Raw genomic sequence first — 17,306 nt, 5'->3', positions numbered from 1 at the left:
CTTTCCAATCCCCAGCACAGCCACCGCCATCTCAGGCCTTCCCTATGAGCACAGGGAGCCCAGAAGGCCTAGAACTGCCAGAAGGCTCTTGACCCGGCTTCCTTCTGCCTGTAGCTCCTAGGCTCCCTCTAGACCTGCCCCTCTGCCCCCAACCCACCCCAGCAGGTTCAGAGATTCAGCAGGTGCCACGTGTCTCCCCCAGTCCCTGGGGATGAGCACAGGGCGGGCTGTGGGTGCTCCTCACACCCAGTGCCCTCTATCAATGCCCACGTAAGGGTCCCCTTACCTATTTGCACGGGGCTCTCCTGCCAGCCCCCCCCCCCTTCCCCTTAGCCTTGTCGCTCCCTTCTTGCTCACAGAGAGCCGTGAGGCCGGGCCACAGGGGCAGGGAGGCTGCAATCAGGAAAGGCGAGAGCCTCAGCAGGGTCAAGGCAGGCAAGCACGCGGGCTGGGAGCACTGCTCCAGGAGCCTGTGCGAGTGGAGGGTACAAGGCTGGCGCGAGGCTGGTGGGGCTGTTCCTGAAAAGTCACCAGATGGAGCCCAGGCTGCCCAGCAGGTGTCTCCATTCCTCCTGCAGGACAGTGTGGGGCAGCCGCTTCAAGAGGAGGGCCCCTGAAGTTGGAAGAGTCCAGGCCAGAGGGGTGGGCGGCAGCTGGCAGGGCCAGGAGGAGTAGGCATGAGGCCAGGGAAGCGCCAGGAAACACAAGAAGGAGGAGGAGGGAGGGCAGTTTCCTGGAGAGCACCTGCCTGGGGGCTCACACAGGTAAGGGGACCCCCCCCCCCGCAAGAGCCTGTTCCCTGACTCAGCGTCCTGACATCTCCTACTGGAGGGCTTCCAGGTGCCCCCTCATCGCTTGATTCTACTCTGCTCAGGTTCTGGCCTGGGGTCCCGGTCTCCCTCATCCACACACTGCCACCAGTGTCTCTGCCCTCCACTGTGCTGCCCTCTCACACCCACCACTGACCCCAGACGGCTCTGGGCAGGAGGCTACCAGGAAGCTGGTCCTTGGGGCTGTGTCTGAGTTCATGGGGAGTTCAGAAAGAAACAGAGGAGCTGGCTGTCTCCCACCAGGCCTGCCTGAGCCAGGAACAAAGGCCAAGGCCAAGCCACAGTCTGAGTTGAGCAGACAGAAGGTACCCACTCTGTCCCCAGTCAAGGGTCCACCCCTGTTCCAAAGGCCCTGCCTATTGATGGAACTCCCTGGGGCCCTATACTCTCAGATTTCCCCGTCTTCCCTGGGGTCTTGGTAAATCCTGATCCTCTGCCCTGTGTGCTCCCCTGGCTCTCTGGACCCCCTGCCAGATGCCCTGACTCTAGCTGCCCCACCCTGGGGCCCAGAGCTCCAGGGTTCCATGCCTAGCTTCTGGCCGATAGGCACTCAGAGTGGCCAGTCCCAGCCCAGGCACCATGGCGGGGGCTCCCAAGATACTTGGCACCTGGAAGGTGTGAGGAAGCCAGGATCAGGCTGCCTTGGGACGGTGCCTGCTTCTCCCACTGCTGCTGAGCGGCCCCACCCACTGCATTGCCGCACAGGAAGTCTGTCCACCAGTGGGGCCCACGTCCACTGCGCTGGAAGTGCAGTCCCAGGGAGACGCAGCCGATTACTCATCCCTTCGGCAGCCCCCTACTCCCTCTGCAGCGTTCAGGGACCTGGGAGGGGCCACTTCCTGAGCGGGCTCTCTGCCCACTTCCAGAGAGAGGTGCCAGGAACTGCAATACCGTCGCCTTCGGCTCATTAGCGGGGCAGATGGAGGGCTGGACCCAGGACTCCAGCCCATCTGCTCCTGGCCCCGTGGCCCATCAGAGAGCTCTCCTGGGAGGGGCCACCAGCAGAGAAGGCAGTGCTGCTGCCTCCCCTCCCCCACTGCCCTGCCCCCACAGAGCGGGCAGTGTGGCTGACGACTCCTCCCCAAAGTCAGGGCATTCTGTTACTGCTGTACCCTCCCTGGATCGGGGCTGTCTGTGGGTCAGGATCCCTGACCTTAGGGTCTTAGGGCCAGCGGATCAAGGTGGGCAAAGGGGATCCTCAATCTGTAGCTTGGCTGCTCCCGGTGTTGGCTTCACGGAACCCCCTGCAGGCCAGGTCCTCCCTGGGGACCACTCCACTCAGAAACCCTGCCCAGCACAGGGGGCAGCAACTTCAGGCAGGTGCCCCGGGCAGAACTGGACACATTGTCCAGCCTGTTCTTGGAGCGCCGGGCCAGTGTCGCTTCTCACACTCTATTCATAAAGGGCATCTTGGCTGGGGGTGGAGAGAGACGCATGCCCGCCTGCTCTCAGCACCCTGCAGATACCTCTGCATCCTCATGTCCCCGAAGTGCCCCTCTCTCATAGCAGAGGCTCAGAAAGGTGCAGCACCTGGCATGGGGTCCCACAGCTTTCAGAAGCACCAGCCCAGCTCAGCCTGCCCCTGACCAAGAAGCCATGTCCCCTTCCTCCATTCCCCCCACCCCCTGCCCTGCCTCTCCAACCTTGCCTGCTGACCCTACCCCTCCAATCAGACCAATTAGGGGACAGCACACCTGGCCAGTCTCCCAAGTCCTCAGAAAGTTCTTCTGGCTATCCTCCTCAAGTCAGTCCTGGTGTAACGTTGGCCATGGTCAAGGGCTCAGGAAAAAGTGCTGTGGGGGATGGGGCGAGGGCAATTGGAGCTGGCGTGCAGGAGAAGCTCCACTAAATCCCTCCACGGGGCCCTGCAGGGACCCTGACACCCCAACTATGCACCTTCCTCCAGCGGATCCCGAGGTCCTGGTGCCCAACAGCCCTGGGGGAGTCCTGTGGCCTACACCAGCTCCCACCACAGGAAAGGACAAGCGCTGGCCTAGAACACGCAGGGTCCACCCTGTGCCTGTCGCTGTCCGTGGTGCTGACCGAGGCTCTGAGCCGCCAGCGCTGCCTTTAAAGCACTGGTTGGGGAGGGAAGAGGAGCCCGCGAGCCCCCAGGGTCTCAAGCACCAGATCCCACTCGCCCTGGACACCCCTCCAGAGAGCCGGTCTACCAGCTAGGGGCAGGCCAGAGGTCAAGAGAACTGGGTCATTGCAGCTGCCCCCTCCCTGCCCACAGGGATTCATCCTCTCCACCTTCCTGAGCAAGTGGGACCCTCTACCGGAGATCTGGGACAGTGCGGGTGACAGGAATGTGTGCTGTGCTCAGGATCGGGGTCAGCTGGCCGCCCTGCCAGGAACCCCAACGCGCGGGGCAAGAACTGCTTGCAGCGGCCCCCAACAAGCTGGCTAGCCCCTGTACCGAGCCCTGCCCCACCTCTGCCCGACCCCCACCCCACCCCGACCCTCACTCTTACCTTGGTCCCGGCTGAGCCCGCCCGGGTCCCCAGACCCTTCCATGGCCCGCGGGCAACAAGCCCTCCGCTACCGGCGTGGCCCGAGGGGGCCTGGGCCCCAAGCCCACCCCGCTGGCCCTGAGAGCGTGAGCCCGAGCAGGGACGCCCCGCGCGCGGAGTCCATGCCTGGGAGCTTGCTGCCACCGCCGCCACCGCGGGGCGGGAGTGGGGAGAGCCAGGAAGAGCATCGCGGCCGCCGGGAACCGCCCCTCCCCCGGGAGCCCCGCCCCCCCTTAACCCCTCAACGCCCGGCTCCGTGACCCTCTGACCCCAAAAGGCTGGGGGTCTGGCTACATCAGAAGTGGTGCCTGGACTCCGCAGGGACTCTGCGCCCAGGTTAGCCCTCGGATGCCTAAGGTGGGCGTGGGCAGGTAGGATGGGGGGGGGTGTCTGGAAATACCCCACGGTCTCTCAGATTGTTACACACAGGCCAGCCCTCAGGCTGTAGGTTGGGGCCATTTTAAAGGGTGTCTAGGGGGACAAGAGTTGCATTCCTGGTCTGCCTGACGGAAGGGCCAAGCCCTGAATGCCCCCACAGGAGGCCCCAGCTGTTCATGATCCCCAACCCTCTTTCCTGTCTCCCCCACTCACTGTCTCCCCCACTCACTGTATCCTCAGTGTTCAGAACATGAACTTATAGGAACTGGGGATGGTGGTGGTGGTGGTGGTAGGGGTGCTGGGAGTGCTCAGAACTTCGAAGGTGCCCACCCCGTCTCCCCTCACCCCCCAGCCTGTAGGTCTCATCTTGGGCAGGGCCCAGTCCTCCTGCCCTCCCTTCCCCTCTCCTCTTGGAATGTGTTTTGATTTTACTTGCTTCCTCCAGCATCGGCAGGGAAATAGCATTTTCCAGATCAACAAAAGATGTTTCCGCTTATCAACTCTGAAAGGTGCCACTTCTGCTAGAAGCCCCGTCTGGCAGGGGCTTGGCAGCGGCTCTCAGGAGATGGCCCCAGGGGTGGGGGGTGGGATGGGACTAAGCCTAGGCAAAGGGACTGCAGTTGGCCTCCTGCCAACAAAGCCCCCCCCCCGTTATGGAGGGGGAGGGACCCACCATTAAGGGAGCACTGCCCCCTGGGCCCCAGGAGGAAAAGCTCCTGAGCCAACTGTCAAGCACCCTTAGAAGGGGCACCCTCCTCCTTCCACCGCATGCTCAGGGCGGGGTGGAGCGCTGCCCCCTCTGGCTGGGCAGGATATCCACTGAGCAGTCCGTTGATTCCAGCCTGTGCCCACCCAGCTTGGCAGAGACTAGGGAAGGGCAGGCCTTGTTCTGCCTCTGACTGGGGTCTGCTGACACGTCAGAAAGTGGAGGATCTTCGTAAAGACAGAACTGAGCCAGGTAGGCTATGGGGGAATCTACCAGGCCAGGAAGGTTGGGGTGTTTTATGGGCTAGGAAGGCTGTAGGGGGGTGGTCTGCTCAGCCGAAGCCATGAGGCGGCCAGAGCCAGCAAGGGGACTGGCAGAGAAATCTAGCAGAGCCACACCCAGCTCCAGTTGTCCCTGGGGACACTTCCTCCAGGAAGAGGACAGAGGGGCCCAGGTCTAAAATAAGAAGAAACAGGGGTGAGGGGCAGAAAAGGAGAATCGGGAGGAGTGGGTGACAAAGCCAGACCATGGGGAGGAGGTAGAAGTGCTGAGCCAGGGTCCCAGAGGAAGAAGGATGTAGGCCTTCTTCTCCAGGACAGGGACCCCACGGCCCGTGGGCCTGCCCCTCCCGAGAGGCCAGCTGACACCAAGTTCAAGTTCTAATGAATAATCCATGCGGCTGCCAGCCCCGCCTACCGCAGCAGCCAGGCGATGGGTTGTCACTGATGAAAACGATGAAAGCTGTGATTAAAAGCTGCCTGCTGCACATGTTAATTTGCTTAAGATTCTGATCTCCCAAATCTCCTTTCTGGGCATTTAGCAGAATTCCATCTTTGAGATCACTGGGCTTGAGTGGTGGTGGAGCTCATTCCTGGAGTGTTCTTTAAGGACAATATCCACCCCTCACTCCCCTGGCACGCTCGAGCGTGCACACACACACACAAACACAAACATGAGTTTAATCTCCTTATTTAAAGGAGGCAGCAGGCATAAACCAATACCAGGCTGAGGGTGGAGGGAGTGGGGTCCTTCCTGGGCCCTTCTCCTTGTGACTGACTGATCCACAGCTCAGGTGGGGAGACTGAGGCCAGGAGCCCCGATTCTGCGCTCCCAGCCCCTGCTCCTTCCACCAAGCCCCGCTGTCTCTTCTACAGCCCGAGCCCTGCTTCCTGCAGTTGTCCTGCGTCCCTGCCCCTGCCCCTGGCTAGGAGGGAGTGCATGGAGAAGGGCAGCCCCACATGCTGATCAGGCAGTGAGAGAACTGCATCCTTTATAGTCACCCGCTTTGTGGCGCCCCCTCACGGCACTGAATCGAGATCCTGAGGCACCTTGGAGTGGTGCCTTGGAGAGAAAGGCCTGGCGGGTGATCAGCCACCAAAAACCCTGCTAGGGTCACTGTGCTGGGTGATGGCACCCCAGAACCCAAAAACCCAGTGCTGGGGAGTCCATTCATGACCCAGCTAAGAGGTCTGCCTGGAGACCTAGGTTCAAGTCCTGCCTTGGCCTTGACTATGCGTGGCCCGTGGGAAGTCACTGTTCCCTCTGGCCCGTTTCCCTATTTGTTGACTAGAAGGAGATGGGGGAGCCTTAAGGTGGACCTTAGAGGAGCAGTGATGAGGCAGGTGGATGGGATCAGATGATCTTGCACCAAAAGTTCACGTGGGAACCCCCCCCCCCTGGATGGCCTGGCTGTGAGCAGGGTCAAGCTTGCCTTCCCTGCTGTCCGAAGGCTACAGGCCCTGGCTGGGGTGGGGTGGTACTGACCATTAAGCCCACTGACCTCCAGGAAGCAGGGGCTGTGGGAAACCGCCGTGGCTTGGAGTGAAGCCGATTGGCAGCCCAAAAGCCTCGTGGCCCAGGGAGAGAGGGCTGTGCGTGGTTGGTCCTGCCCTACATAAACTCTCCAGGAACCGCCCCCAAGAGGCTGCAGCAAACAGCATAGAAACCGCATAGACAGGGGCTTGGGACCTGGGGAGCACTGTGGAGGGGAGGCTCCTGGCCCACTCTGAGACTCTCAGATAAGGAAACTAAGCAAGAGGGGTCTTCCTGGGTCTTGGAGGCTGTGGTCCCCTAGGTCCCCGGTGTTTTAATTACCCCTCCCAAGTATCCTGAGAGTGTTTCAGGACACGAATATGTCCGGAGACAGCAGATCTACCAGCCCTGCCACTGGGTGACAAACAGCCAAACAGTGGGTCCCTCGGGGGTTTAATGAATTATTCAGCATATGAGCCAACTCAGTGTCACTTTCTTGCCTGGTGTAAGAGTTGGGTCGATGTTACGCAGCTTCTGATCTGAAGCAAAGCTGCTCTGGGAGCCCTTTGGTCAGCTGAGACCCCCCCCTCAGGCCTCCCAACACACGGAGCATCCCAGGGTGGGCTGAGCAGCTGCCTTCCTGGGAAGCGGCTAAGGTGGGGGAATGCAGGGAGCGCTTGTCTTTGGGACACCCCCCAGTCTCTCACAATCCCACAGTGACTCTCCACGTGCCTGGGCTCCAGCTCCCATGTGCAGTCACTCCTTTTATGAGTCCAGCCCAGGGCACAGTCCCCGGTTTCCAGAGAAACAGGTGACCAGGTTGAGGAGGATGCCTCCATGGAGAACTGGTGCGTCTGACCACAGCTCTCCAGGAATGGGCCAAGGGCCACCCAGAGTGACCACAGACATCCTGAGCTGACCTCAGTCTCCGGGAATGAGGCAGAGTAGGGATGGCAGGGCAGAGGGCAGCACTAAGACATCAGCATGAAGGGTCTGGCCAGGGCAGGCTGAGCTCTAGGAAGGGAGGGGCCATCTGGAGAAGGCTCCAGATGGGAAGGGGGTGGGGTTCAGCAAACCCAGTAGTGGACAGGAACACAGTGCTGGGTGGGGAGACCCTAATAGACAGGATCTGTGACAGGTATCCCCATCTGCCTCCAGCATGGCCTAGCTCACCTTGCCCTGTCACCCAGAGACGGGCCAAACAAGGGTGCTGGTCCTGCTCTTGCCCCACCCTACCCCGACCCTGGCAGAGTTGGCAGGGAGCTTGAGGCTGACCAGGGCTCAGTCCCAGGACCTGCGGGAGCCAAGCAGACACCTTCACAGCAGGGAAGGGCACAGCTTGGGGCTCCGATGTGCTGGAGGAAGTAGGGGTGTGGTAGGGAAGGCCAGGGCTGTCCCCAGGTCTTCAGATGGCACCCATGTGTGAGACAGAGGCTGTTGGGGGGTCCTGAAGGAGTACAGGCAGGGGCGGAGCTTGAGGGACAAGGCTACCAGGCAGCTTCTGGAAGGTTTCAACCTGAATCCTCATGGCCAACCCACCTGGCTCCAACACAGAGGTTCACACCTCTGCCTCCTTCCCTGGGATGCCGCCCCCAAGAGGGGCAGGTCGGGCCCTGCCCTGGCGGCCTCGGCCCTGCTGGAGCACAAGGCATCAGGCGCCTGCCCTCCCGGCCGGCCGACTGCCCTGCACCAGCCTGACCTAGATTCCCAGTCTCTTGCCGACGGCAGGCAGAGCCAGCTCGCCTGGCATCCCAACAAACAGATTTTAGGAGGATGGGCTGGACACACAGGGTGCCCCTTACCCCAGTGCTCCGGCTGGCCCCAGTTCCCCCCACCCCCCACCCTCCCGACTCCAGAGTCCTCCGGAGGACAGGGGTCCAGGGAGCCGAGGGAGGGAGGAGGCAGACTCCACCACCGCTCACATTCCCTGTCACTTTGGTCAAATCTCAAAACAGCTTTGCTGGTGGGAGCGCGTCATTCCACTGCTGCACAGAGGGGCGGGAGGGTGGCTGTCAGAACCTCCCCCCTCCCATAGGCATGACCAGAGACCCCCAGCCTCGGCCCTGCCTCCCTCACACACCACACTCACATGCCACACACACACATGCGCGTACACACAACCAGTCAGCCTGTGCTCCTGTGACAGTCCATCAGCATCTTAGCATCTCCGTGCCACCAGGGCAGGGATTCGGGAAGCTACACGGCCCTTGCCTTGATTAAAAATACAAAAATCCTTGAAATTAGAAGCTTGTGCACACTGCATGCAAATGCATGCAAATCAGTCCTGTCCTTTCACTGTGAGGCCTTTGGAGCCATCCCCCCTGGTGGGACCTGCAAGCACAAAGCCCCTTCCAGGGCTACCTGCCACCCTGCGTCCCCTCCTGGCCCTGTCTCCTGACCTCCCGGGTGTCAGCTAATGTTGATTCGGTGCCAGCTGGGCTGGCACAGGAAGGAGCCCCCGGGGCGTGGTGGGTTCCTCGCTGGGCTGTTAATGGTGAGGTCAGTAGTTCAAACCCACCAGCCATGCTGCAGAAGCAAGACGAGGCCGTCTGGAAATCTCCTTCAGAAAAGGCAGGCACTGCACAGCGTGGGGTGGTTCTGAGCCTGAGGTTGGTGAGACACGACGGAGCCGGACTGCGTGCCCATTTATGGAAGCAAACACAGTCTGAAACGTGAGCAACCAACTACTTGAGCCAATCATAAACAAGACACTCTCCCCTGACTTCTAGAATTCTGAGGAGGACAGGGTAGATCTGCCCCGGTGGGTTTCCAAGTCTGTAACTCTTCACAAGGGTAGAAAGCTTCATCTTCCTCTCACAGAGAGGCTGGTGGTTTCGAACTGCTGACCTTCTGGATAGCAGCCCAATACATACATAACCGCTCCACCATTTGAGCCAATAGGATAGACGAGCAAATCAGAGACGACTGTATGGTGACCTGCCCTTTCTCAGGAGATTCCCCACAGCGGGAAGAGGGGTCCGGAGGGTCCCAAGCCAAGGCCTTGGCAACAGGGGTCTCATGAGTGACAGGTGCCACTTCACTGACCGCACCTCCTCCACTGGCTCCCTGGGTCCCATCTGAGACTTTGCCCACAGACAGAGACCAGAGCCGGGCAGCTGGGGAAAGGGTGTGAGTGAGGCAGCCAGTTCCATGAGCTACCTGAACACCCTGGCAGGGGCCTGATCTTGGCATCCAGCCAAGAGCTGCCTGAGCCGGGAGGGGAGGCTGCTTGCGAGGGGCTGGCAGAGCGTGCATCTCTAGTCCCCCACCAAAGGGAGCTCTAATAACCTCCTGTGCACAGAGGAAGCGATGTTGCATAAGCTCCGAGATTAAAAGCCAACAAGACTACACAAGGCAGCTGAGGAGAATTTAATGTGGCTTAAGGTCCCCGGGTGGAGGCGGAGTGGGGCTGGGGTGGGGAGTGGGGGGTGTCTGTGTCCAGAGTAGGGCTGGGGTGGGGGTGGGGCCCTGTCCAGTGTAGGGTGCCTGGCCCTGGACCTGACCTGTGCTACAATTTGCTCTTAGTGTTTCTAGCAGGAGACACCCCGGCCTCCCCCACCAAATAAATTCTGTCCCACGCAGGAAGGGGGACAGGCAGGCTTTGCAGAGTTGATCCCGGCTGTCCTCTGCCCCTTCCCAGAAAGACCTGGAACAAGAAATGGGTCAGGAGCTGAGAGTAGATGGGTAACTGGGCGCCTGGAGGACACCACCTCCCAGAGCAGGGACACCCAGGCCCTACCTGAGCAGTGGTTAGGGATTCTCAGCCTGAGGGGAAAGGGGGGCTCTAGCTGTGGGAAACACACACACACACACACACACACACACACTTTGCCAGAGACTCAGTATCAGCAGCTGGCCAGTCAAGAGCCAGCAGTGAGCACTGCCCAGAGAAGGCACCTCGCTTGGGGCAAATGTCCTTCCAGCAGACCCCACTCTGCCCTGTCCCCAGGGTCTCCCTGTCCCAGATGTCCCCTGCCCCCCTCAGCTCCTCTTCAGCCTCCCTCAGGGCTGCTCCAGCTGCCCAGTCGTGAGTCCAGAGAGCTCCACGGTCAAGGACCTTCCAGCCTGGCTCCCCAGCTCCCACCCCGATTTCTGTTGGGAGTCCCACCCCCGCTCCAGGCTACCCGTCCTAGGACCTCTACCACCCCATGGGCTGCACCCCCCTCATGCACCACTTCTCCCCTACTGACCACACCTCCCCAGTGACCAGACCCCTTCCCCTGCAGGTTCTGCTCACCGTCACTGGCCATGCCTACACCTGATGACATGCCCTTTGATGACCACTGGTCCCACGCCCTGCAGGCCTGGCCGGCAGCGTGTCAGCTGCTTCTGCAATGACCCAGAGGCGACCACACACGTCCACAGGACCTTGTGCCACATGGTTGGACTTCAGCCCAGGTCTGTGCTCCTAGGACCCACGGAACCAGGCACTGCTGAGTGACTGATGGCTGACCGGGAGCCAGCCAGGGCTCCTCTAGACCTCTGGCAGCTCTGGATGTCAATCATCTTTCCTTTGCCCTTGGAGCTCCGGGTGGCAGACAAGGGCGAGGTAACTCTAGCAATGCCCCTTACACACACAGTGTTCATCTCCAGCCTGATGAGCCAGACTTGGGGCACAGACAAGACCCTGTCCTGGGCACCTGCCCTCCTTCCCAGCCCTGGCCTGCCCTCTGCCAACCTCGCCTCCCACCTGGCCATCAAGGGCACATAAGCAAATACTAAAGAGAAGGACGCAGGTGGCCCACTTGGCGGTGAGTCCCTGGAGGACTTTAACAGAGAGCAGGTCCGCCCAGCACTCCCTGGGCAAGATCGACTGCCCCACCCACATTGACTCCCTGCCACTCCTGGGGCTGCAGGTGCCAGGGGAAGCCTTGACTTGGTGAGTGTCTATTCAGACTTCAAGGGCCTTACCATGGCCCTGGCCACTCCTCCAGGGAACTCTCCCTGATCCTGACCACCTCTGCTGGAAGGGGGGGGGGGTGGCTCCCTTCTTGGCAGAACACGGTCCTCTGGGACGCCCTGGGAGCAAGGTTAAGAGGCACTGGTAGGTACACTGGACAAGCATGCAGTACATTGTGCCCCTGGCTGCTCAGGACCCCCAAGAAGCCATCGTGGTGGGAGGTCCTTGGACAGGAGTGGAGATGATAATCCCTCTGTTGATGGGCACAGGACCACCCTGGACACAAGAAGCCCCTACCCACTCTCAAGGGCAGAGGAGCCCCCAACAGAAGGATTAGCTGTGGCCCTTGGAGTGAGGCAGGCCACCTGGGACCACACCACTGGGACCTTGTCCTGCCCATGAAGATGGAGCTGTCAGCACCAGGCCATATGCAGGATGACTACAGGTCTCCCTGTCCACCAACGCTGGCTGCATCTGAGCCCCCAGGTCCCCCAGGTAAGGGCTGGCCAGTGAAGGGCAACCTCCAGGGCCTGCCCAAGGCCACCGCAGACATACCTGGCTGATGACAGGCTAGAGAAGCTAGACCTTGAAGCTCCAGACTCAGACTGGCTCCTGGCTCTAAAGCAAAGAGGACAAGGAGCAGGGACACAGGTTGCCTTATGGGACCTGAGCCAAGTGTCCTGGGAGAGGCCTGCTAGAGGAGGTCACGTGACTTGGGTCCCTGTCTAGGGAGCCCCCCTGCTTGATTCTAAGACAGACTCTTTCCACCTGGGTCCAGCCCCCACCCTGGGCCCTGTCTGGAGGGATGAGACGGGTCTGAGTAGCAGCCCTGACAAGGGTGTGTGTGCATGCACATGCACAGTGGGGTGGCAGGGAGCGCCCAGCCCACACAGGTGACACTACCAGAGGGGATGCCACCAAAATGATTATCTAAAAATTTTTATGCGATGCTTCAGTTGAGTTTTATTATTTTTTGTTAAAATCATCCTCTGGGTAGTTTTAACGAAACTATTTTTCACAAATCCAGGTGTCATGGATCCACGTAACTCCCAGACGGAAACTCTATGACCACTGGCTCGGAACCTCCCAGTGGGCTTCTACTCAGACCCCGAGTGTGCTGTTGCTGCCCAGCGCCTTCGAGCGGGTCCTGAGCCACAGCCACACGATGCACAACAGAGCCAAACCCTGCCTGGTCCTGCGCCATCCTCACAAATGTCCCTGTGCCCACTGTCGCAGCCATGGCGTCAATCCATCTCCTCCAGAGCCTTCCTCTCTGTGGCTCTGAATACCTCTCATCTGGATCAGGAGACCATCTCCGGCCAGCCTGAGACACGTGACACATCACGGCCCAAGAGCAGAGGCGCCGAGGGACGACACGAAGAAAGCAGAAGGTCACCAGACAGACCGGGGAGAGGAGACAGACCAGAGGGTGTCAGAAGGGACTCTGAACCTCGCTCTTGAATGTAGAGTGGCCGCCGGAAGAGATGGCAAAACCAAAGAAGTAAACAGAAAGTCTCAAAGGTCAGCTCGAGACGCTAAAGCAATAGATGATAACGAAATGTGCTCAGATCTCGAGTGAGAATCTCCCAGCCAGAAAGAATGGAAGGAAGAGAAAAACAAAACCAAGCCTCAAGTATGTCAGGCTGCAGGACGCAGCAAAAGAAGGTGGCGGGAATCCAGAGTCACAGTGCCACCGAGGCTCGGCCAGCGTTTCAAGAGGTAGCGTCGCGTTACGAGCCGCTGGGATGGAAGGAAGAAGTCCAGGCTGCACTGAAGGCATTGACCCCACACAGGGTTCCGGGAAATGGATGGGTGACGAAGGGACATGTTTCAATCCAGGGACGCACCCCTGGAAGTTTCTCTCGCCAGAGAACTGCCCGAGACAGCTACCCAGAGGGATCCGTATCTGTGCTGGTAAAAAGGCGATCCAACAGAACACAAGCCTTTGACCGCAGCGATAGCATACCTATCACCCACAAGAGTGTTTTGCTGAAGGTAGTTCAGAAAGCGTTGCCTCGGTGCAGAACCCTGCCAGAAACACAAGCCGGAGTCAGAGGAGGCTGTGGGAGGGGGGCCAGTGGTGCTGTCAGCTGGATGTTGGCTGGAAGCTGAGGAATACTGGGACGAAGTTGGCCTGCGCTTTTACTGGCTGTGCAAAGCGTTCAACCGTGCAGATCCTCGCAAACTGCAGGTACCTGGCAAAGAACAGGAGTTCCAGCACACCACATTGTGTTCATGCGGAACCTGTCCTCGGAGCAAGAGGCAGTCGTGTGACCAGAACACAGGGCTGCTGTGTGGTTTAAAATCAAGAAAGGTGTGTGTGCGTGTGTCAGGGGCCGTAGCCTTGCACCATACTTGTTCAATCTGCATGCTGAGCAACGAATCAGAGAAGCCGGGCTGCATGAAGAAGAACACGGCATCGGGACTGGAGGAAGGCTCGCTAACGGCCTTTCATGCGCAGATGACATGACCATGCTTGCGGAAAGTGAAGAAGACTTGAAGCATTCGCCGATGACGATGAAGATCGAAGCCTACCGCCTTCAGGATGGATTGCATCTCCACATCAGGAAACAAATAACCCGTACAACTCGAACCATTACACAACGTCACAGTCAACCGACAGAATACTGAGGCCGTCGATCAGTGCCCGGTGAAAGAGCAGTCAAGAGATGAGACCACTGTCGTGGGCACACCTGTCCAGAAGACCTCTTTAAAGGGTGAAAGAGCAAGGCTGTCCCTTTGAAGTCGAAGGCGTGCCAGCCTGACCTAAGCCATGGCATTTCCAATAGCCTCACCTGCGTGTGGACGCTGGACCATGAGTAAGGAAGACTTGTGAAGAACAGAGGCGTTGGAAGAACATCGAACATCGAACGTGCCGCAGACTGGCAGAGGAACAAGCAAATCTGTCTCGGAAGTACAGCCAGGATGCTCCTTTGAATCCAGAATGGCAGGACATTGTCTCAATTACTTTGGATGTGATATCAAGAGAGATCGGTCCCTTGAGAAGGTAAAGTAGAGGGACAAGGAAGACGAGGGAGGCCCTCAATGAGACGGACAGACACCACGGCTGCAACCATGAGCTCCGACATCACAACCGTGAGGATGATGCCGAAGCAGCCGGCATTTTATTCTCTGGCGCATACAGGTGGTGGCCAGGAGCCAGAGCCAACTGACGGCATCTAATGAGAGTGGATCAGGTCTGAACTGTCCTCACGCGGTGACCATGGCACTCGGAGCCCGGTGGCTTCCTCTCACCCACTGCAAGCACATGGGCTGCGGTTTCCACTGCCGGTGTTTTTATAGCTGCTGAGTGCTGTCATCTCTTCCGGTGACGTAGCTACCATATGGTGGGAAGTAGTACTCGCGGGCCCATGTCACTAAGTTTTGAGAACGAAGCCAGTAGTTAAAAGAAGAGGAGAAGATGTGCTTTATAAATTGATGTATGTATATGTATGGATGGTGATAAGAGTTGTATGAGTCCCTAATAAAATGTAAAAAAAGAAAAGAGGAGAAAAAAATGATTAGGGCAAAGACTGTACAGATGTGCTTTATACAATTGATGTATGTATATGCATGAACTGTGATAAGAATTGTATGAGCCCCTAATAAATTGTTAAAATTAAAAAAAAATTTTTTTTTAAAAGAGGAGAAGGAGAAAAACACTTAAAGTGCTTCTGCCCAGGTACCAATAATGTTAGGCCGGATACCATCGAAAGTCGATGTTGGAAGGATTTTAACAAGCCAGTTTGGCATGAGTTATTCATCGAACCTAAGAAATACTGCACTTACAAAATGTATGAGAAACGGGGCACCTACTAGTTAGTGATTAAATGGGTCCTAAACATTGCTTAAGGGTGCTGGATGGTCTGGGGCAGGAGGACATCCGGGGGCAGTGACATGAGTCGCTGTGGGAGTGAAACCAGCCCTAGCGGTTCCACTGGGTCTACGGGCCCATCCTCCTTCCCCCGGAGCCCCTAGATGCATAAAGTCAGAGGACACCAGCTCCCCAGCTTTGCAGGGGAAGCTGAGGCTTGGGGTGAGGGGCATAGAGACTGACTGAAGATGTCTCATCCCAAGGTCTCCGCCTTTGCCCTCTGCCCTTGTGCTGCCAGGGTCAAGGGTCGGGTTGACAAGGGCCAAGTCCAGCTCTGGGGGAAGCCACTGCTGCCCAGGGCGGGCGCCCCAGTGTCCTCGGGTGTCTTCAAGGTGGCTGACGTCTGAGTCATCAGTGGGGCTTTTTACGGCACAGCTGAGAGCGAGGGGGCAATTTAGGTCTTCCTGACGACAGAGTGCATGGCAGAGAATAGCAGATCTGAGCCAAAAGTAGAGCCGTGTGCCCACAAATGTGACACTGATCCCCACCCCTGAGAAACCCGAGAGAGGAGCCAGGCACTCAGCTGCAGCAGGAGAGACTTGGGTCAGACAGCAGAGGGACTGTCCTGCAGGTAGCTTGTGCAGCAGGCCTATACCCTTGACTTGGAGAGCCTGAGTGTGGTGGTGGGGGGTGGGGTGTCTCCCTGCCTCACTCCAGTATTAGGGAGGGAGTGGCCTAGGAGGGAGGACCCATCAGTCTCCCAAGTCTGGTCTCCTGTCCCAGGGCTACAGCCAGAAGAGGCCTGCTGTGTAGGAATGGAATAATGTTTCCCCCCCACCCACCGACCCACGCACAAAACCTGTGTGGAACCTAACCCTACAACTGTGGATACAGGCGCTACGTTCATGAAGCCCGTATTGTTCAGACTCTTTCTACACATCGGTGCAGGAAGAACCTAACCTGCCCGCCTCTGAGCTATAAACAGAACACACCCACACAGAGATGCACACACACTGTCGCATCACCCGGGAAGCAAGGTAAGCATGGGTTTCCTTGTGCTTACTTATAGTCTCTAGTGACCAGTTTCACATGATCGCACCACTACAAAGATTCTGCTGCTAGCCATGGCTGGCTTCTGGCTCTCTCCCAGTCCCAGGCACCTTCTGATCAAATCCAAGCCTCTCCCCAGTTCCTGACAGGGACCAGAGACCCAGCAAGCAGAGGTAAGCATGGGCTAGCTAGGTTTACTCATCGGCAGTGAACCAGGAAATGCGGCCCGTGCACCCAGGGGGAAAGCAGGTGCCCCATTCAGCCACGTGAGGATGAGCCAGGAAGCAAGGATCAGCGGGTGCCTACCAAGGAAGGCACCACAGGCCCCGACGTGGTTGGTCAGTCCTTGGAATGGCCAGAAAATGAAGGTCTGTTTCAAAAGCACCACCACCATCCCCCATGGTGTTGTGTTTGGGCAGCATCGGGCACCTGAGACAAGGCCCAAAGTGGGCATCACTGCCCGGGCTGATGCAAGTAGGTGCAATCGCGTTGGCTCCTGCTCACAGCCACTCTGGGCATAACCATTGGCCCTGTGCCATCCTCAAAATCCTTCTCCTGTCCGAAGGCCTGTGTCAGACGGTGCCCTGTGGCTATTCTTAAGGTTTCCAGCGGCTGACCAACCTCTTCCTTCTTCGGAGTCTGTCTGAGTCTGGAAGCTCCCCTGAAACCTGTCCACCATGGGGAAGGCTGCTGGTGTTTGGATGCTGCTCCTGTATCCTAGCAACAGAAGAAGGAATTGCCCGACACTCAGAATCTAACATCTGTGAACCTGGAGGATGGGGGGGGGGGTCGGTGGCCCCTCTGCCTTGATGCCCCTGCCCAGGTGTGCCTGGATCTCTCAGGGCTGGCTGGCCATGGTTTTGATGTCTGTCTGTCTGTCTGGCTGGCTATCTAGAGTGCACAAAGATTATGTATCCCTGTGACTCAGCCCCTCAGCAAATAAATTCATGACACTGTCCACTCAATCCTAAGGTCAGGGTCTGTGATCACAGCGGGCATCCTGGGAGTGGGCTTGCTGGGTGAGTCAGCCGTGTCTAGGAGGCGCAACCTCAGAGGGTCTGGCCTGGCTAGAGGCGGGGGCAGCCCATTGCTTGCTCTTCTTCTCTGGGTCTCGCTCAAGCAAATTTTATCAAGCACTTTGCCCCCCCCCCAGCCTGATTATCCCCCCTAGTAATGCAGTTTCCTTGCAAATACAGAATATAATAATTCTCAATAATGCCAAGCCCAAAATAACCCCGGGACGTGCTGCGTGCCTAACTCCTGCCGAATAATACAACTGACTCAGCCACAGCTGCAAACTTGCTTTAAAAATACATCTAAACACACACACACAAACACAAAGCCAGCCTGCAGGGTGTGCGCC

At 58.3% G+C, this 17,306-nt stretch overlaps 1 protein-coding gene across 1 annotated transcript in view; it reads right to left on the bottom strand.

Annotated features, from left to right (window-relative positions):
- The window catches only part of PLCH2 (phospholipase C eta 2), a 33,253-nt gene extending 29,906 nt beyond the window's left edge, over positions 1-3,347 (bottom strand). Inside the window, exon 1 of the mRNA XM_075558254.1 lies at positions 3,305-3,347. Coding sequence (XP_075414369.1) covers positions 3,305-3,347 — 43 coding nt within the window. The remainder of the gene's footprint in view (positions 1-3,304) is intronic.
- Between the last annotated feature and the right edge of the window lie 13,959 nt (positions 3,348-17,306).

This window comes from Tenrec ecaudatus, chromosome 1 (assembly GCF_050624435.1).
Source record: "Tenrec ecaudatus isolate mTenEca1 chromosome 1, mTenEca1.hap1, whole genome shotgun sequence".
In the NCBI taxonomy this organism is placed as follows: Eukaryota; Metazoa; Chordata; class Mammalia; order Afrosoricida; family Tenrecidae; genus Tenrec; species Tenrec ecaudatus.
The sequence above is the reverse complement of the archived record's forward strand: the minus strand, read 5'-3'. Positions and strand labels throughout refer to the sequence as shown.